The following is a 21,270-nucleotide window of genomic DNA, read 5'->3' on the forward strand; positions in this document are numbered from 1 at the left end:
CAGAAAGGCACCAGGGAGCCCTGGGCAGCAGCTCCAGATTGAGCGTAAGAGTTTCATTGTATTAAGTAGGTTGGGCCAAACTGCGTGAAGCTCGGCATCCATCCACTGTCATCCTAGATAGGACTATGAGAAGGAGAAGGCGACTTTTTGTTCTACCACGACTGCGCTGGTATACCTGCCGCATTGTTGCCGTGAAGCTTGCTACACCCTTCCCCATCTCCGGAAACTGGGATGGTGCAGTATATGGAACTGTGATAGCCGTATCTCTGGGGTCCACAGCAGCTGCAGCTCTGATGTTCTTTGTCACCTATGCCCAGTTTATTCCTGAGTCTGCTCGGTTCAATGTCTCCACTGGGAACACGCCGGCTGCCCTGGCTACGCTGGAACGCATTGCCAAGATGAACCGCTCAGTCATGCCAGAGGGGAAGCTGGTGGAGCCCATCCTGGTGAGTTCCTCTCCAATCAGGGGTCGCCAGAAATCCCCTTAGTGGTGGAAGGTGAGAGGGAAGGCGACCTGAGCCCTCCAAGGGCAGGATTAGGAAAAGAATGGAGGAAATTGAGACTAAATCCAGCTCCACCTTAAGCCTGGTGGAGCCAAGTTATGCAACTTCACTTTCTTTTTCCAAATTTTATATAGTTGATTTTACAATGTTGTGTTTAATTTCTGCTGTATAGCAAAGTGACTCAGTTATACATATATATTTTGTTCATAATTCCTTTCCATTTATGGTTTATCATAGGATATTGAATACAATTCCATGTGCTATACAGATAAAATAGTCCACATCTGCTAATCCAGGATTCCCAATCCTCCTTGCCCCTCTACCCCTCAACAACCACAAGTCTGTTCTTTATACTTGTGAGTCTGTTTTTGTTTCATAGATAAGTTCATTTATGTCATATTTTAGATTCCACATATAAGTGATATGATATTTGTCTTTGACTTACTTCACTTAGCATGATAATCTCGAGGTCCATCCATGCTCCTGCAAACAATGCTATTACTTTCTTTTTAATGGCTGAGTAGTAATCCACTGTGTTGTGTATATGTATACACACACACATATACACACACACACATATATATTATATATATACACCATATCTTCTTTATCTATCAATGGACATTTAGGCTGTTTCCATGTCTTGGCAATTGTAAATAGTGTTGCAATAGGTGCATGTATCTTTTTGATTTATAGTTTTGTCTGGATATATGCCCAGGAATGGATTGCTGGATCATATGGTAATTCTATTTTTAAAGGACTTTAAGGATTCTCCATACTAATTTCCTTAGTGGCCACACCAATTTACATTCCCACAAACAGTGTAAGAGGGTTCTTTTTTTCCCACATCCTTTCTGGCATTTATTAATTGTAGACTTTTTATTGATGGCTATTCTGCCTGCCTGCCTGCCACCACTTTCCTCATCAACAAAATGGAAATAATAGCACCTGTCTTACAGAGCTAGTCACATGATATTGCCACACTGTTTATAGCTGAGAGATTGTTCTATAATTTTATTTTCCTTGTGTTGGCCTTGTCTTACTGATATCAAATGTATAAACCTCATTAAATGAATTTTTAAAAGCAAAATTTGTCATTTAAATCTATTTTTAGGGTCATTACCTATTGAGAGTTATCGATGTTTTTTACTTTTTTATTGTTGTCAAACTCAATTTTTACAGTTCCTTTTTTGTCTCCCTCCACTTTGTGTTGGGTTAATTTGGTTTCTTATTTAATATGTAAATGATGGATCTGTGTGTGTTTAATTGGATATAATAAGCATGGAATAGATCTAGCTTTGCCATATCCAAATAGCTAACCAGTGGCACTGATGTATTTTTGAATAATCCATCCCCTATGTGTTTGAATTTATTGCTGAATATTATGTTCTAAATGAGCTTCCCACATGGTGCTACTGGTAAAGAACCCACTTGCCAATGCAGGAGACTCAAGAGATGTGGGTTTGATCCCTGCGTCAGGAAGATCACCTGGAGAAGGCAATGGCAACCCACTCCAGTATTCTTTCCTCGAGAATCCCATGAACAGAAGACCCTAGTGGGCTATGGTCCATAGCGTCGCAAAGAGTTGGACACGACTGAAGCAACTTAGCAGGCATGTTCTAAATATTAGGTTTGTTCAAATATATATGGGATTTATTATATACTAGAACATTAATTGTTGGTCTCATATAACAATTATAGTATTTTATAATAAGTTTTCATACTTATAAAGTATGTACTCATTATCAAAGTTCTTTTTCAGAATTTTCCACACCATTTTCTCAGGCTTATTTTTTTCTGTTGTTGCTATTGTTGTTCAGTCACTAAGTTGTGTCCGACTCTTTGTGACCCCATGTATTGCTGCACACCAGGCTCCCCTGTCCTTCACTGTCTCCTGTAGTTTGCTCAAATTCATGTTCATTGAGTCAGGGATGCTATCTAACTATCTCATCCTCTTCAGCCTCCTTCTCCTTTTGCCTTCAATCTTTCCCAGCATCAGGGTCTTTTCCAATGAGTCAGTTCTTCACATCAGGTGCCCAAAATATTGGAGCTTCAGCATCAGTCCTTCCGATGACTATTCAGGGTTGATTACCTTTACAATTGACTGGTTTGATCTTGCAGTCCAATGGACTCTCAAGAGTCTTCTCCAGTACCACATTTTGAAAACATCAATTATTTGGCGTTCAGGCTTCTTTATGGTCCAATTCTCTACCATACTTGACTACTGGAAAACCATAGCTTTGACAGAACAGACCTTTGTTGGCAAAGTAATGTCTCTGCTTTTTGATATGCTGTCTAGGTTTGTCATAGCTTTCCTTCCAAGGAACAAGCATCTTTTAATTTCATGGCTGCAGTCATCATCTGCAGTGATTTGGGAGCCCAAGAAAATAAAACCTGTCACTGCTTTCACTTTTTCGTGTTCTGTTTGCTGTGAAGTGATTGGACCAGATGCCATGATCTTATTTTTTTGAATATTGAGTTTTAAGTCATCTTTTTCACTTTCCTCTTTCACCTTCATCAAGAGGGTCTTTAGTTCCTCTTCACTTTCTTCCATGAGAGTGGTATCATCTGCATATCTGAGGTTGTTGATACATCTCCTGGCAGTCTTGATTCAAGTTTGTGATTTAACCAGCTCAATATTTCACATGATGTTCTGTGTATATAAATTAAATAAGCTGGGTGACAATATACTGCCTCGATGTATTCCTTCCCCAATTCTGAACCAGTCAGTTGTTCCATGTCTGGTTCTTAACTGTTGCTTCTTGACTCGCATATAGGTTTCTCAGGAGACAGATAAGCTGGTCTGGTATTCAATTCTTTTGAAGAATTTTCTACAGTTTTTTGTGATCCACACAGTAAAAGACTTTAATGTAGTCAATGAAGTATGCTGTAATTAGTAATATAATGTAGTAATGTAGTCTGTAGTAAGTAATTAGTAAGTAATGTAGTCTGCTTTAATGAAGCAGAAGTAGATGTTTTTCTGGAATTCCCTGCTTTCTTTATGATCCAACAAATGTTGGCAATTTGAACTCTGCCTTTCTAAACCCAGCTTGTACATCTGGGATTTCTCAGTTCATATACTGCTGAAACCAAGCATGAAGGATTTTGAACATAACCTTGCTAGCATGTGAAATGAGCACAGCTGTACAGTAATTTGAACATTCTTTGGCATTGCCTGTTTTTGGAATTGGAATGAAAACTGACCTTTTTCAGTTCTGTGGCCACTGCTAAGTTTTCCAAATTTGCTGACATATTGAGTGCAGCACTTTCACAGCATCATCTTTTAGGATTTTAAATAGCTCAGCTGATATTCCATCACCTCCACTAGCTTTGTTTATAGTGATGCTTCCTAAGGCCTACTTGGCTGTACACTCTAGGGTATTTGATTCTAGGTGAGTGGCCACATCATTGTGGTTATCCGAGTCATTAAGATCTTTTCTGTATAGTTCTTTGTATTCTTGCCACCTTTTCTTAATCTCTTCTGCTTCTGTTATGTCCTTACCATTCCTGTCCTTTATCATGCCCATCCTTGCATGAAATACTCCCTTGATATCTCCAGTTTTCTTGAAGAGATGTCTAGTCTTTCCCATTCTGTTGTCTCCCTCTATTTCTTTGCATTGTTTGTTGAAGTAGGCTTTCTTCTCTCTCCTTCCTGTTTTCTGGAACTCTGCATTCAGTTGGGTGTATCTTCCCCTTCCTCCCTTGCACTTCACGTCTCTTCTTTTCTCAGCTATTTGTAAAGCCACCTCAGACAACCACTTTGCCTTCTTGCATTTCTTTTTCTTTGGGATGGTTTTGGTCACTGCCTCCTGTAATTGTTACAAACCTCCATCCATAGTTCTTCAGGAACTGTCTACCAGATCGAATCCCTTGAATCTATTCATCCCCTCCACTGTATAATCATAAGGGATTTGCTTTAGGTCATATCTGAAAGGCCTTGCAGTTTTCTGTACTTTCTCTAGTTTAAGCCTGAATTTTGCAATAAGGAGTTCATGATCTGAGCCATAGTCAGCTCCTGGTCTTGTCTTTGCTGACTGTATAAAGCTTTTCCATCATCAGCTGCAAAGAATATCATCAATCTGATTTCAGTATTGGCTATTTGATGATGTCCATGCGTATAGTCGTCCCTTGTGTTGTTAGAAAAGGGTGTTTGCTGTGACATGTGTTTTCTTGACAAAACTCTGTTAGCCTTTGCCTTGCTTCATTTTGTACACCAAGGCCAAACTTACCTTACTCCAGGTATCTCTTGACTTCCTACTTTTGCATTCCAATCCCCTAAGGTGTTAATTTGGTTATTTTTTTGGTGTTAGGTCTGGAAGGTCTTGTAGGTCTTCATAGAACCGTTCAACTTTGGCTTCTTCTGCATTAGTGGTTGGGGCATAGACTTGGATTACTGTGATGTTGAATGGTTTGCCTTGGAAATGAACCAAGTGAACCAACCAAGATTGAATGATTTTTTTTTTTTTAGAAGAACTTTAAAGTGGAGTGGGAGTGAGATCTATTTAAGCCCCTGTTTTCATTTCCTTTGGATATATACCCAGAGGTGGGGTTGCTGAATCATATGGCAGTTCTGTTTTTAATCTTCTGAGGACTGTCCATATCACTTTCCACTTTCCACAGTGGCTACACCAGTCTATGGCAGAGCCTGATCTTGACCCAACTCTTCCTCCATGCCTCAGATGGGTCCAGGGCAGCAACAGCTCTCCCCACTCACCTCCCCACATCTTACTCCCTCAGGCATCATATGACCACAACAGGAAGGTGATGTCAAGGGTACCGGTCTTCTGTGTCCTGCACACAAGTCAGAGGTGGGCTTTTCTGGGTGTTCCTGACTTCCCAGGACATCACTGATGACAAAAGCATTGTAATCCCACTGCCACCTGACCTGGTGCTGGATGTGTTGTGAGATAGAATGTGCTTGATAATAATGCAAAAATGAGAATTAAATGCCCCAAACTTCCTCACATTCAGTTTTTGTTTGATAAGGTGTTCTCACTTTGCTTTGTGGAGTGTTTCCCCTAATTATTCCACATGCCTCAAAACCCACTTGTGAAACAGGAACCTTGAACTTTCTTCCAAGAACTAAGGATGCTTCTGTTATTCTAATTTATTTTCTGGATTCTGGAAATAAAAGTTTGTGGTTCAGAGGTCAGGACCCTACTATTAGGCAGTATCAGCTCTCTCCTACCTTTCTACTAAGATACTGACAATTCCATTTTATCATGCAAAGCACAGTGGGAAGACTAGTTGCCAGGCAACAGGGATTAAATGAAAGAAGCTATTATGCTTTGTAGAAACTGGCACATAATGTCTAACTGGCTGTGAAATTTTGATTGTCAATAGCATAAAAAATAAAATTGGATTCAGAGAGAGAAAAAAATTTAGAGACAAAACCATGGACACTGAACGATCATAAGAGTCTGATTGTAGAGTTTTTTGATGTGGACCAGTTTTTTAAAGTCTTTATTGAATTTGTTGCAGTATTGCTTTTGTTTTGTGTTTTGTTTTTTTGGCCAAGAGGCCATGTGGCATGTTAGTTCTCCAACCAGGGATCAAACCTGCACCTTCTGCATTGAAAGGTGAAGCCTTACACTGGACCATCAGGGAAGTCTCTGATGTGTATTTTTTTTTTTTTTACCCAGTAGTTGTTCCAGGACTGTGGAGCACTGAGGTGCACTTCTTTCCTCTTTCCCTTTTGCCTCCTCCCTCTTCCACCCCTCCTCCTTCCGTCTCCTATCCCACTGGGTATTAGTTCATTTGGGCTGCCATAATAAAACAGCATAGACTGGGTGTCTTAAACAACAAATATAATTTTCTCACAATTCTGGAGGCTAGATGTCCAACGTCAAGGTGCTGCAGAGCTGGTTTCTTCTGAGGCTCCTTTCCCTGGCTCTTAGATGTCCGTCTTCTCCCTGTGTCTTCTCGTCATTTTCCCAGTGTGTGTGTATTCTGATCTCTTTTTATAATGACATCGGTCATATTGGATTACAGTCCACCCTGATGACCTCATTTTAGCTCATTTAACTCTTTAAAGACCCCATCTCTGTTCTCAGTCATCTCTACAACCACCCCCTTCCCTCCTTCCTCTTACATCCTTCTCTTTCCTCCCCCTTTCTTCTTTCTCCCCCTTTGTTTCTCTTGACTTCATCTTGCTGCCTCCATCCCTCAAGCCCATTAAATGATTCTTCTCCACGGTGGTCTATTGAGCAAGGCCTTGTGAATACAGAGCTGTAAGCGATGGACCCTGCCTTAAGTCTCCTAGATCTGGTTAGAGTGGTGAGACTCACACAGGAGAGTATCAATAGCATAACAGAACCCAGATGCCTGGAACCGGGTGAGTGGCCCAGGCAGCAGGGTGTGGAGGATCAGAGCAGAGAGGTGACCGTGAGCCAGGTTGGCAGAACCACCTGCGGAGAGGTGGGGACTGAGAGGAGAGGCAGCCTTGGGGAGGAAAAAGGCCAGGCAGGAGGAATGGTGTGAGCTGAGACCAAAGGTAGGGATGAGCAGTGAATTCGGTCACATAGCTGCTTGTTAGGATGCTGTGTGGAGGAGGCCGGGCAAGATGCTGTGGGCGGTGGAGCCTCTGCAGCTTCACTCCCGAGATGCTTTGGGGTCTGTCTGAGGTCAGGCCATGCCGTGAAGGGGCTGAATAAGTCTATCCATTTGGGTTGTATGGCCAAAGGTTCAGAACCAAATGACTTACTGGGATAAAGTTTGTCTGTGTATATATAACTCAGCTTTCTGAATCTCCAGTGACACTTGGGGAGGTGAGGGGGCCATAGTTGTATCTAAACCCAAGGGACATGGCAGAGAGGCAGGTGGGAAAGAGAGAAAGACCCAGATTGGCTCTGTCTCCAAACAGCTGTATGATCTTGGGCAAGTCACTTACCCTCTCTTGGCCGTATATTCTGTGTTGGAAAATATGAGGATAGGGCTGGATCAGAGGTTTTCCAAAGATGAGTGACCAGAGTCCTGAGATATAAAGCAGATGAAAGTGGAGTGTCAGTGGCTCGAGTCCACCCCCAGTGAAATCTAGGAGCTGAGACTGAAAGTTACAGGGCAAAGGACCTCTGAGTTCTCTGGAAGCTCTTCCTGTGATAACAAAATCCAGGACTCCCAGACCACACTTCTGGTCTCCCTGGTCGGGGGGCCAGGGGTGAGATGTTGTAATCCCAGGTGGATTTGTGAAAAAAGAGTAGTTGGTTTTCAGCAGAGCACCCTCCACCTGAAATATTCCTAGCTTTACATAAAAATCCATTACTGCCTAATCCTGTATAACTCAGCCTTATTTTGATCCAAACATACTTAATAGGCACTGGCTATGGACAAGAACTTTTACTAAAGACTCACAAAGAAATTGGACACTGTATCCTCTTTTCAAATTTAGGCCACTTGTTTTTTACACGAGGCTCACACTTTTTAAATATTAGGGTTTCTTTATCTTAATGTTAAAAGAATCTCCATCAGTTTCATAGCTGTTTTTGTATCCTCCAATTTTCTGTACTCTAGTCTACCTCTCACCAATACTGGTGAGAAGGAGAAGGGTGAAAGGGTTAGAACCTTAAATTCAATGGGTTGTGCTTGGTACTTGCCAGTGATAATAAAAAGTATGCAAAGACTGATTGACTGAGACAAATGTGTTAAAGACAGTATTTATGGGTTTGGGTGGAGGAGATTCAGGGAGCGGAGTGGCCATCTCTCTGCATGACATTTCCACATTGTTCTTGCTTTCTCTGATCTAAAATTTTAGAGTCACCTTTGCCCATATTTAACCTACTTAATCTGTCCTGTCTCTCCCTTTCACTACCCCAGGAAAAGAGAGGAAGATTTGCAGACCTGTTAGATGCTAAATATTTACGGACCACGTTACAGATCTGGGTCATATGGTAAGAATGGTATTATTTCAAAATTAGGTTTAGGGAGGTTCAAGAGGGAGGGGATATATGTATACTTATAGCTGATTCACATTGTTGTATAGCAGAGGCTGATACACCATTATAAATAAATTTTACTCCAGTTAAAAAAAAAGAAAACCTAGGTCCAAATAAACAAATATTTTCAGCGGGAGAGAGTCCACTGAAGTAAATTCCTCCTGAGTTTTCTAGGGAGAAAACACAAGGCAGATACCAGTAATGCCTTATCTTTTTGCTTAACACCACAGACCGAAAAATAGATATAAAATAACAGTATAAAAAGAGAGAAAAAAATCCGAATCATCTATAACCAGGTTTTAAAAAATTTTTCATTTGAGTTCTCTACTAACCTTTTGCAGCCTGGTCTCTTCCCTCATCACTTTCCTGGAACTGATCCTTGAGGTCACTGAGAGTCAAATTCAAAGGAATAGATTCAATGGTTCTCTCTGTGCAAAGATTTTCTAAACAGGATACAAAAAGTATTAACTCTAAAAGAAAAGATTGATGAGTTTGCCTACATTAAATTAAGAGCATGAAAAGTATGCCACCAACTGAGAAAAGAAATTTATAGTATATTATGTCCAACAAATTATATATACATGTTACATATATTATTAATATATGTTACTATTATATAACTTATTTCAACAAGAAAAGCATACCTGACCTGGTAGAGAAATAGGTCAGAGACTTGAACAGCCACTTGACGAAAAATATGTATCAAATAAATACATGAAAGCATGGTCAACCTTAAAGTCTCCAGGGAAATACAAATTAAAACCAAATGAGAAACCATTGCAAATCCACCTGAATGGCTAAGTTAAAAAGACTGACTGTATCAAGCGTTGGGAAGGATGTGAAGTAACTAGAATTTTTATACACTGATGATTGGATTTCAAGTCAGCATGACCACTTTGAAAAACTGTTTAACGATTTCTACTGCAGTTGAAAGTATGCATAACCTATGGCTCAGCAGTTTCACTCCTAAATTTTTATTAAACAGAAGTGCCAAGTAAAATAAAATAGCATTATTTTATTTGTAACAGCTCCAAACTAAAAACAACCCACATGCCCATCAACAGTATAATGGATAAATTGTATTATATTCGTAACATAGAATACTATACAATAATAAAAATGAGAAAACTGGTGCTCTGCCCTCAACATGGCTCAATCTTACAAATGTAATAGTAAGCTAAGCAAGTCAGACACAGAATACATAATACGAGCTTCCAGTTATAGAAAGATTCAGAACAGTAGAAACTTAACGATAGTGTTTGAACTCAGGAAATTGGCTGTCTCTCTGCCTTTCCCAGATATAATCACTGAAAGTACGTTGATGTTTCTCCTTTTGAGACTTTTTAATTTTTAAAATACTCTCAGTATTTGGAAATTAAGCAAAATTTAAAGTTACCTTAATAGCAAGGTGATTATTGTCTTCTTTTTAAATATTTCATGATGAGAATTTCCAAGCTCACATGAAAGCAGAGAGAATCCCATGATGAAGTCTGATTTACTTGCCACTCAGATCTGAGAATCACAGATATTTACCCATATTTGCTTTGGCTGTTTTTCCTGTTCTGAAGTATTTCCAAGTAGGCCCAACGCTTCATTCCATTTCATTCCCAGGTACTTCATTAAGAGTCTCAACTACTTGAGGACCTTTTCTTAGATGATTCCAACCCTATAATCACACCAACAAGGTTAGCAATTGTGGGAATCACCTAGTGCTTCATTGGCTAAGACCCTGTACTCCTAATGCAGGAGGCCTGGGTTTGATCCCTGGTCAGGGAACTAGATTCCACGTGTTGCAATTAAAGAGCCGCAACTAAAGATATTATTTGCCACAACTAAGATCCGGTGCAGTCAAATAAATAAAATTAAACATGAAAAAATATTAACAATCATCACTAGTATCATGCAGTGTGCAGAATATATGTAATTTCCCCTAATTGTCCCCATATGTCTTTTACATGTGGCTTTAATAACCATTTCCGTAAAACAGGCATGAGGGGGGCTTCTGGGAGGCTGACTTTATTCTTTTTCTTCACTTTGATATATGAACTTTTCTGTATGTTATGTTTATATTTAAATAAAATAAAATTTTATTTTATTTTATTTAAATATAAAACATTTATATTTATTTTAAATATATAAAAATATTTAAGAATAGACCAAAAAAAAAAAAAAAAAAGAGAGAGAGAGAGAGAGAGCCAGAGGAAGGAAATATAAAGCAAAAGCAAAAACCTTGCATGGCTTCCTGACCTCCGAAAGGCAGAATTCTAAAGATGACCCCGGAGATTTCCAACACCTGGTGATTCCATCAAACACTCACTCGACTGTGGATGTGAAGGCAGAGCATAGATGTAACAAGTATGGTTATCCGACCTAAAACAGGGAGCATAGCCTGGATTAGCCAGGTGGACGCAATCTAATCTCCCGAGTCTTTAAAAGTAGAGACGTCTCTCCAGCTGGAATCAGAGCTGCAGCCGAGGAGAAGGGTGGGGTGAGACAGGAGCACAGGGCGGACGCGACTGCTGTTGCTGGCTCCGCAGACAGCAACAAGGGCGCCTGCAGAAGCGGAGGAGCCCTGGTCAGCAGCCAGCAAGGACGTGGACGTGCGTCCTACAGCCTGTGCAGCTGGGTTCTGCCAACCGTCTGGATGAGCTTGAAGATGGATTCTCCCATAAATAGTGGAGCAGCCCCGCCTACACTGGCGTTTCTGCCTCCTGAGACACCGAGCCGAGAAGTCAGCCAGACCCACTGAAGTGCTGACTTCCAGGACTGTGAGATAACTGTGAACTGTTTAAAGCACCAAGTTTGTGCTCACATGTTGGAGCAGCTGCAGAAAAGGAAACTGTTACCCAGTCTAAGCTTGTGCTGCTTGCTGCATGACAGGCAAGTAGAAGACAAGGTGTTGAGGCAACTTATAGTGACTTTATCCAGAATGCCAGCAGACTGAGAAGATGGTGGACTAAAGTTTTAAAGAACCATCTTAACCTAGAGTAGCCTTCAGGCTGCTCTTTAGCTGAGGGAAAGATGATGGTGGGAGGGTTCGAGATGAAAGGGTCAGGATGAGTTGCAGACTTCTTGGAGCCACTGGCCTTCAAGGGAAGCTTAGCCTTTCTTTGTTCTGTTTGCTCACAAGGCTGGATTACAAGGTTTCTGCAAAATTTCAAATCTGTATTGGTTATTTTTATTCTACTGCCCTTATCTCTGCTTATTTGCAAGGTTTCTAGGCTGAAAACGAACTTACCTACAAGTAGTAGGTATAACTAACCCGGGACCGCCTGGGATGGGTACTTAATAAGCTGTTTGGGCACAAGCAACAGTGCTCTGATAGCTAACTCTGTGTATTCAGGGCTAAAGTAACAGAGTACATGAGCTGAAGAATGAGGGGGGCAGTTTCAATGTGGTGTTAGTTCTGTTCTGACTCGGTGACAAAACTCTCTCCTGGCCTGAGGGGTCCTCTGAGCCCTTTCTGCTTTTTCTTGCAAATCCATTTCTCACCGTGCAGTCTCTGGTGAAGGCCACCCTCCAGTCTCCCCCTGAAATGTGACCCCACTTTCCCCTCCTCTTCTTTCCCCTTCCACACACCGTGCTTTCCACCTGGAAAGCTCTCCCTGCCTCTCCCCACCTCTCATGGGGCTACCCCTTCTTCAGGCCTGGAGACAGACTTTCCTGATGTCCATCTTTTCTTGCTTCCAGGCTGGGCATCTCTTTCGCCTACTATGGGGTCATCCTGGCCAGTGCCGAGCTGCTGGAGCGGGACCTAGTCTGTGGCTCGCGGTCCGAGTCCGAGGTGGCCGTGACTGTGGGGGTCTTGGAGGAGAGCCAGAGCCCCTGTTACTGCCACATGTTCGCCCCCTCCGACTACAGGACCATGATTATCAGCACCATTGGCGAAATTGCTCGTAAATGTCTCTCTCTGTTGGGTGGCTCTCTGTTTTGGGTGGGGGACAGGCAACTCAGAGCCTCACAGAGAAGAGTGGCCTGTCATACACTTGGCTCCTGCCTGGTAGGACTAGACGAGTCCCCAAATCATGCTGACGTGTCTCCAGTGTGGATGCAAGTGGGGAGGGAGGACGAGTCTGGAGACATGAAGCTTTAATTACTTTATCGAATCAATTCTAAGATGCATTTCCCCACATTGTAATATCTCTGCAACTGGGATGTGTCTTGCAGTGACTTGTTAGGTTTCCCTTTGGAAGCACTGTTTCTGCTTTAATAGGCATAAAATAATGGTACTTAATCATTGGCACCTTGGATTTCCCTGGTGGTCTAGTGGTTAAGACAGCAGGGGCGGTGGGTTTGATTCCTGGTTGGGGAAGTTCCACAGGCTGCATTAGATAACCCCCCCCCAAAATTCATGGCATCTTGAATTTGAAAAAAACAGCATAAAATATTTAAAATATAGATCGAACAAGTGGGCAGTTTACAATAGACATATATGCAGTAATACACATCCTGGACATAAAACATACGTTGCATACACCAATACGTGTTTGTCTCAGACCCACACGGGAAAAGGATGTGAAAAGAGCATGATGTTGATGACAGTGTGACTCTTCTTGGCTGCAATACCCCTGAGGTTTGAATTAAGTTGTTTCTTTATGAAATGACGAGGAGGAAACCATGCCAGTGTGGTAAATGCCATTTGCTGTCAAAGTTCTGAAAATTGTCTTTGTTTTTTTTTTTCCAGTGAATCCTTTAAACATCCTGGGCATTAATTTCCTGGGGAGACGGCTGAGCCTTTCTATTACCATGGGATGTACAGCTTTATTCTTCCTGCTCCTCAATATTTGCACCTCAAGGTATTTGCTCTCTGGCTGCTTTGGAACAATCTAGTTTTGAGCGGTGGTTTTAAAATGAGGTCTCTTGGGGACTTCTCTGGTGGTCCAGTGGTTAAGACTCTGTGCTTCCACTGCAGAGAGTGCAGGTTTGATCCCTGGTTGGAGAACTAAGATCCCATATGCCCCATAGCCAGAAAACAAAAGTGTAAAATAAATAAAATGAGGTCTCCTGACCCATGGCCTTCAATGCGGGTCAGGAACAAGTCCCTTTCCCTAGGAAAGTAGAGTACGAGCTGCCTCTGCCCTCCTACTCCTTTTTTCCCCCGTGAACAGGACTAGCCTGGGGCCATTCAGTTTGCTCACCAAGATATTTAGGATCTTTTTACAAAGTTTCCTGGAGAATGGGGAACTTGGTTGCTGACCAAATGAGCTGCACTGTTGTCAAGACAGTGATGTAGACAGCATACCTGTGGTGGGAAAATTCATTGCACTCTGAATTTGTGACTCTAGGGTGGCCTCATTCATAATCTGTATGACTTATTCTGCACACTGTACCGTTCTCCAGGAGTGGTCACAGAGGTGTGCCCGTCTGGGGTGGGGGGCAGGCTGGAACGGCACACTCTGGGGGAACAGGATTGAAGGTCTGGGTCAGGTTTTGCTTTCGGACCCCACGGTCAGGCCAGCTGATGAGCAGCACCCCGGGGTCCTGGCCTCTGTGGGTGTCTGTGTGTTGGCCGCTCAATGCACCGGGATGGGGGCCCCGGAAGGTCTTCCCGTGCTGCCTCTGATGTCTCCCTTCGGTTCCCTAGTGCCGGCCTCATCGGCTTCCTCTTCATGCTGAGGGCTCTGGTGGCAGCCAACTTCAACACCATCTACATTTACACCGCTGAGGTTAGTTTTGGGGAAGGGGTTGCTTACATCAAGGTGTTTGTCTGTAGATAACGCATCCCTGGCTTCTGCTGACTTTTGATGAGTTTCTAAAAACATCCTATTAAAATGACATCAGAAAGTGTATTTGATGTGGTCTTTCTCCTGCCCCGTGGGGTCTAGTGAAAGCCAGTCTCTGAGAAGAAAGATAGGACCTTTTCCCTTTCTCACTAAGTCACATTCACATTAAAAAAAAAAAAAAAACACCTCATTGCCCGCTTACCCTGCTTCCTGAAGAAATAGGGCCCATATCTGCATGTTGCTGATAAAATGTAAAGCACCCTATTTCTCTCTTTTTGAAATTAGAATGTACTTTTCAACTTTTTTCTTTTGAAAGATCACATCCCACTCTGTTGTTTTTTGTGTGTGGCTTAAATTCAAATATAAGAGTAATTTATCTTTAGTTTATTGAATTATTCCATATACTTAATACATCTACTTCTGAGGGGGCTCCTCAGAAAGCCCCAGTTTAAAGAGCAAACATTCCTAGAAATAAGCAATGTCTGAATAGGAAACAGTATTTTAACTGGCTTTGTCTTTCATTGAGCTAAAGAAAGTGGTACTGTAGGGACTGCTAAGGCTGCATTCATTTTCATATCAAGAAAGGTAAAAGTCTGTTCAAAATACTGATATTATATATCAAAATCATTAAAGCCACAGGAAAAAAATATTCTTTTCCTCTCATGCAGATTAAAAATAGGAAATTATAACATATTTGACATATATCAGTACATATATTTCGTTTAGTTCCATTGACAAAATCTTCTAAAATTATTGTGAATTTGTAAACTTAAAGGTCTATATGTATTGTGGTGTACCTCTAAAATTATATTTGGAATATTCAATTTAACATTTTGGAATGTGTTCATTTAAAGGGTTGTTTCTAAGTATTTTCCCCCTGATACTTATGGCTTAAAAAAAAATCAAAGATGTGTACCAGAACATGATTGTCTTGAATTATTTCATCTCCTAGAATTGTCAAAACACAAAAATATTGATATTAGAGCAAAGATCATCTCTATGTATCTGAATCCATTGTTTTCAATAGCCAGTAACCTCATTTTCCACAAAAAAAGAACTCCAGGAAAAGGCACTCAACCCCTACGTCATCTTTTATAAATACAGCGGTTTCCCCTGGGGCAGGATAGCATCTTGTTGCATCTGACAGATGGTGTGTAGAGGGGTCACATGCTTTACTTTGGTGAATTGATAAAAACTGATCAGTACTACATAGCATTCAGAGAAAATTCTCCAAAATTAAGAAGCATTCTTTCATATATTCTCCCTACATATTCTTCCTATAATCTTCTTTATTAAATATTTGCCTGTCAAGGATTCTGTATCAATAAAGTACAGATTTTTGGTGGTGGTTTAGTCAATAAGTCATGTCCAAGGGTTGCAACCCCATGGACTGTAGCCTGCCAGGCTTCTCTGTCAATGGAATTTTCCAGACAAGAATACTGGAGTGCGTTGCCATTTCCTTCTCCAGGGGATCTTCCTGACCCAGGGTTTGAACATGGGTCTCCTGCATTGCAAGTTAATGAGGTCTTGCTATAAATGAAACAAAGCAGACTGTGCCATATGGTTTTGCAATGCAAACACGGTGGATGATGTAGTTTGTATCTGACACTTCAGTCAATTCACTGTATCTATATTAAAGATTTGCTTGGATTGTTATTATTTGGGGTATATTTTCTTTCCATTCAGTAGAACCACCTTTATATGTTTATAGCTCTAAGGTGGAACTCTATCTGATTCCAAAGTTTAGTTTTCTAAAATCAGTTTTGGAATATTAAACACATATTTTGGAATTTTCTCACTGAAAGGATGATTTCTAAATGTTTATTATCTGATAGTGTTAAAATTCAAAGTTGTATACCTGAGAAAATGAACATCTTCTATTCTTATCCTATCTATATAGACTATTTGGCCTTTTATATATTATCAAAGCCTGACCCGGGGAGGGAAGAACAGAAGACTTGGGAAAGGAGGATTCTAAACTGATGCTTTCTACACTGCCCCCACGCAGGTCTACCCCACGATGATGCGTGCTTTGGGGATGGGGACCAGCGGCTCCCTGTGTCGCATTGGAGCAATGGTGGCACCATTTATATCCCAGGTACAGCCCAGCGGTCTCTATAGAAGGATGGATATGTCTAAGGGAGGTGGGGAAACAGTGGCCTGGGTCCCTTCAGGTTAAGGGTTTAACCAAAGATTTGTCTACTTGAGTTTCCTTGAGGTGCTGTTTTCTCATTGGTGAATTTGGTGGGAAAAGATGCTAAATCAATGCTTCCAGTCAACAGCATGTATTGCATCATATGAAGGGTTTGGATTTTGCTCGACATTGTTAGCGGAAGATCCCAAAGACACGGATGACCCAGGGAGCTGGAGCCGTTGAGTGACAGTGGGCTCCAACTCTGCTGTCAAGGGTGCAGTTGAAAAACAGAACACAAGCATGCTGGGAGGCTGAACCAGGGTGCGGTGAGGTGGCCCTGGGAAGGGGAAGTCCGGCACTCAGGCAAACCAGTTGTAGGCTGGGAGAAAATCCAGAGGTGGTCGGGACCATGATGGGGGTCCTTGTGTCAGGAGGGAATCAGGTAGATATGGTAACCCACATGGTCGTGGTTCCTCAGAGGGACCAAACAGCTTGCCCCTCGGCACTGGTCGTTCTGTTTGGCCACAAGAAGTGGAAATCAGCCTGACCTGGCTGCAGCCAAAAACAAGAGTGGGGTTGGGCCTTGGGTGGGCCTGATCCAGGCCGTGAGCCTTGTTGGGGACCCAGGCTCTGCATCCTCACATTTGTCTAGGGCCTGTGGTCACTGAGCATTCAGACTGTGCGCCCTCAAGACCAGTGTGCTGTGCTTGCCCATGGACCTTGCCGCCTTACAAATCCCAAACATCTCTCCTTAGATCCAGCTACCAGAAGATACCAATGTGCTCTCTAAATCCCAGAAAGATGCTCTCCCTGCATCCCACTGGCCAGGCCTGGTCAGGTGTTCATACTTGAGCTACATCAGTTACAGCCAAGAGTCAGGCTTATGCACAGAAGCAGCTGGGGATGGGCAGTTTTTGGATAAAGTTTTGGGTTGACATGGACTGAGCAGACTGTAATGTGTATTTCCTACAATTTAACAGAGGATTTTGCTGCCACTTTTCTTAAGGCTATCTTGGGTATGTTTTGCCGACTCATCTTTATTTATTTAAAAGTTTTATTATTTTTGGCTGCGTTGGGTCTTAGTTGCAGCACTTGGGATCTTTCATCGTGGTGTGAAGGCTTCTTTCTAGCTTTAGTGCACAGGCTCACTAGCCCCTTGGCTTGTGGGATCTTAGTTTCCCCACCAGGAGTTGAGCTCAAGTCCCTTGTTTTGGAAGGTGGAGTTTTAATTGCTGGACCCTCAGGGAAGTACCCACCTTGTCTTAATTTAAAATGAGGGCAGATTTGGTCTTGCAGTTTTGCTTTTCAGAGTTCTTTTGTACTTATTATTTTACCATTTCAGAAAAGAACAAAATGGTGAATGGCAGTAGTAACATATTGATCCTGTTGATCACACTGAGGTATAGTTGGTTTTCCAGACTTTAGAAATAGAGTCTCTTGGGCTTCCCTGGTGGCTCAGAGGGTAAAGAATCTGTCTGCAATGAGGGAGACCTGGGCTTGATCCCTGGGTTGGGAAGATCTCCTGGAGAAAGGAATGGCTACCTACTCCAGTATTCTTGCCTGGAGAATTCCGTGGATAGAATAGTCTGGCGGGCTACAGTCCATGTGGTCGCAAACAGTCAGACACAGCTGAGCGACTAACACTTGCTCAGGCCCTCAGTAAGTGTTAGCTAATAACAGTAACAATGATCAATAACAACCAATGCAATGTCACAGTCTTTGTAGACTGGGACCTGGGGACCGGAGTCGACAAGAAGGACGCAGGGGACCCAAATCTCGAGTGAAACAAGGGTTCTTTATTTGAGAAAAAGGCTTGTTCATATATCTTCATACAAGGCAGCTTTAGGCAGTAAAAAAAATTGAGCAAAAACAAAGCCAAGCAAATAACAATCTTCAAAGGGCCAGAAAGCATTCCATATCCTGAGTAAGAGGGGCATAACTGAATAGATTACCTTTAAGTAAAAGGTCACTGAAGGGAGTCACTGAAAGGAATCCAAGCAGGTGCCCTTTCTCATGATCTCAGTCCTGAGAACTGTGTGCAACTCTGCTCATTCCTGTTTTCCAGGAACTGATAAGGAATAGAGAGTCTTTGAGAAATGGCACACAGAAGAAAATAACATATTGGATCCCTTAAAGTTGAACGTCCCCTGACAATTACCCCTTTTTTATTTTTCATAACTGGGGGTGACTGTAGATACTTCTGTGAAAAAGGCCCTGATCAATTGAGTTTGTTTAGTTTGAACAATTTTAGTTGAAAGGTATCAGTATATTACAAATATAATCACCAGGATAATTATCAGCATTATAGCTCCAGATCCAATACTATGTGTAATGCTTTGAAACCATCTTCGAGGGTCTAGCCCAGATAATTGATCAGCTAGCTGTTCAGCTAAGGTTTCCAAATTGTTGGAAGAGGGTAGACTCTTAGAGAAGGTTTCAAGGATTTCCTTTTGCAACAATTGTACATTTATGTATATCTTGCAAATGAAATTTGATTTGTTTCCAATTGTAAGCACTATGGTTGAACCAAACAGGAGTGATACAAAATTGAGTAGAATTCCAATCACAATTTAATAATACTTGTTTTTGTAAATCTATTAATTGATCTCCAACCCATTGGATGGCTGTTTTTAATTCCTGAATTTTATCTTGAACTTTTTCATCTGTCTGAACCTGAGTGACCCATATAGTATGAGCATCTTTAGTCCAATTTTGAATAAAGTTTTGTGTTTGAATTGAAGTTTGTAAAGCAATGTCTGTGACAGCAGCAGTGATGCAAATGGCTATTAACCCCAAAATGCCAAGAATCAACCATCCAATGAATCGCTTAGATCGTCGGAGTAATTTAGTGAGTAACTGGGAGGCAAGTCTTGCCATGGGACCCTCTTTCCAGGGTCGTTGGAGATCTACTGGCAACCACAGACTACGTTGAGATCGAAGAATCAAAAGGGATTTGTTCTTTTAGAGAAATAGAGGAATTAAGACAAGTATACAATTTGCAATCTATACAAGTCACAGGATGTAAAGTCTTATTAAATTGTAAGTTTCCTATGGCTATAACAAAAGGAAGGGGAACACAAGCTTGTATAAAATATGAATGATTATAATGGAAGGAATAGTTACTATGACTATGACTGGTCCCTGTGAAATATCCAGTCCAAGTTCCAAGTTTTTCAGTGTTTGTAGCAAGTTTCCAGATGTCCCATTGTTCAGGCCCAATTTGTTTATTGAGGACGATTTGAGGGTGAGGAGGTAATATTCTGCTGTCAAGCCAGCCAAGGAGTCCTTTGTCATGGAAGTGTTCCATTGAACTGTTGGTAATCTTCCATGTTACTTGAGTAACATAATCACACATAGTACTGTTAATATCATCTGAGCAGTTAGATAACCACATACCATAGGGTCCCCAATCAACAATGGTGTAATTGGCCACAAACATTAATTTCCCTGATTTACCTTGATATCTGTCTCAATAAACAGGAGTATATTTAAAATCCTTATAAGTAAACCCCTTACATTCCAACTTTTGTCCTTTTCCTAGAGTTTTGGTAGTATTGACATGGTTCTCATAAAAGGATAGGGCAGTAAACAGTCTAAACAATGTGCGGAAGTTCTTTTTTGGAGGCAGGATGAAAGCCCACATTTGTCAACTAACATTAATACATAATTCTGCTGGGCCTATGTATAAAGGAAGGATTTCATAGCCTAGAGAAATGTTAGTCTTCCTTCTTCCTCAGGATGAGAGGGCCCCTCCAAGCTCCAAGGAGGAGGCATATGTACTGAGTCATTAGTGGATACAATCGGTCCTATATCTGTCCATTCTACAACCTGCAATAAAGGGGGGTTAGGTATATAAGCCCAATAAGTGTGATTAATCAAGTCAGCCTGAGTGGGGAAGCAAAAGCAAGCAAAGCAAGCATAGCAACAAAAATATTTTCAGGATTCCGAGGCATTCCCTGTTGAGAAACCAGATTTTCAGCTTGATTAGTAAGGGTTTTTATCTGTCCCCAAGTAGGGAGATCATAAGGTCGATGATGTCGAGTGTGGCATTTCCTGGAAATTTTTAAAGCCGCCATGGCTTGTACTGGAAACTCTTCCTCCTGGGGATTTTGCTGTTTCTTCTCTATCTTGAGTGCTGGTGGCTCTCCTGGGGTGGATCTTCCGAAGAGGGAGCCAACTGATTTCGTTGGATCCACCTGGAGAAATACAAGCATACCCCTTTCCCTGTAATATTAATTTTCCAGATTTCCATTGTTTAGTCAACCTGTCTTGATACCAAATGGGCAGAGGAGGGGAGGTGTCTTTCAATGCCTCGAAATGTTCTTCTGCTTTTGTCAAAATAGCTCCTTGCGGTAAGTTTAAAAAATTTACAACAAAGCTGTATTAATAGTAGTTATAGGATTAAAGAATATATTGTGTTGGAATCTAGTAAAGTCTGCTCTGCATAAGGAAGATGTAAGCGTTCCTGTGTATTCCCCCTTTTTAAATTTTTTTATTTGTAGTTTCAGTGTGTGATGTGCTCGTTCAACTATGCCCTGTGCTTGTGGATTATAAGGAATACCTGTAGTCTGTTTAATAGAAAATGATTGCAAAAATTGTTTGAATTGCCTAGAAATATAGGTAGGGCCATTGTCTGTTTTTATAGAACTAGGTGTTCCCATTATTGTAAAGCAAGTTAATAGGTGGGTTATAACATGATGTATAGTTTCACCTCAGGGAGGTGTGGCCCATATAAAAGAAGAATTTGTATCAATTGACACATGTAAGAAGGAAGAGGGAGAAAGTTCAGGGCAATGAGTGATATGCATTTGCCATAGTTCATTGGGTTGTAATCCTCGAGGATTGATATTTTGTGCAATGGGTCAAAGATGTAGGGTCCTACAAGTAGAGCAATTATTAATGATTTCTTTAGCACGTCGGTATGGAATTTTCCAGATTTGATGTAATGAGTCAGCATTATTGTGTAATAGAACACAACT

At 41.4% G+C, this 21,270-nt stretch overlaps 1 protein-coding gene across 1 annotated transcript in view; it reads left to right on the forward strand.

Annotated features, from left to right (window-relative positions):
• SVOPL (SVOP like) overlaps window positions 1-21,270 on the forward strand; it is an 88,049-nt gene that overhangs the window by 24,841 nt on the left and 41,938 nt on the right. The window contains exons 9-14 of the mRNA XM_020878273.2: window positions 318-446; window positions 8,316-8,389; window positions 12,125-12,330; window positions 13,119-13,230; window positions 14,019-14,100; window positions 16,166-16,255. Of these exons, the coding sequence (XP_020733932.1) occupies window positions 318-446; window positions 8,316-8,389; window positions 12,125-12,330; window positions 13,119-13,230; window positions 14,019-14,100; window positions 16,166-16,255 (693 nt within the window). The remainder of the gene's footprint in view (window positions 1-317; window positions 447-8,315; window positions 8,390-12,124; window positions 12,331-13,118; window positions 13,231-14,018; window positions 14,101-16,165; window positions 16,256-21,270) is intronic.

The sequence above is a fragment of the Odocoileus virginianus genome, chromosome 1 (assembly GCF_023699985.2).
Source record: "Odocoileus virginianus isolate 20LAN1187 ecotype Illinois chromosome 1, Ovbor_1.2, whole genome shotgun sequence".
Taxonomy (NCBI): domain Eukaryota; kingdom Metazoa; phylum Chordata; class Mammalia; order Artiodactyla; family Cervidae; genus Odocoileus; species Odocoileus virginianus.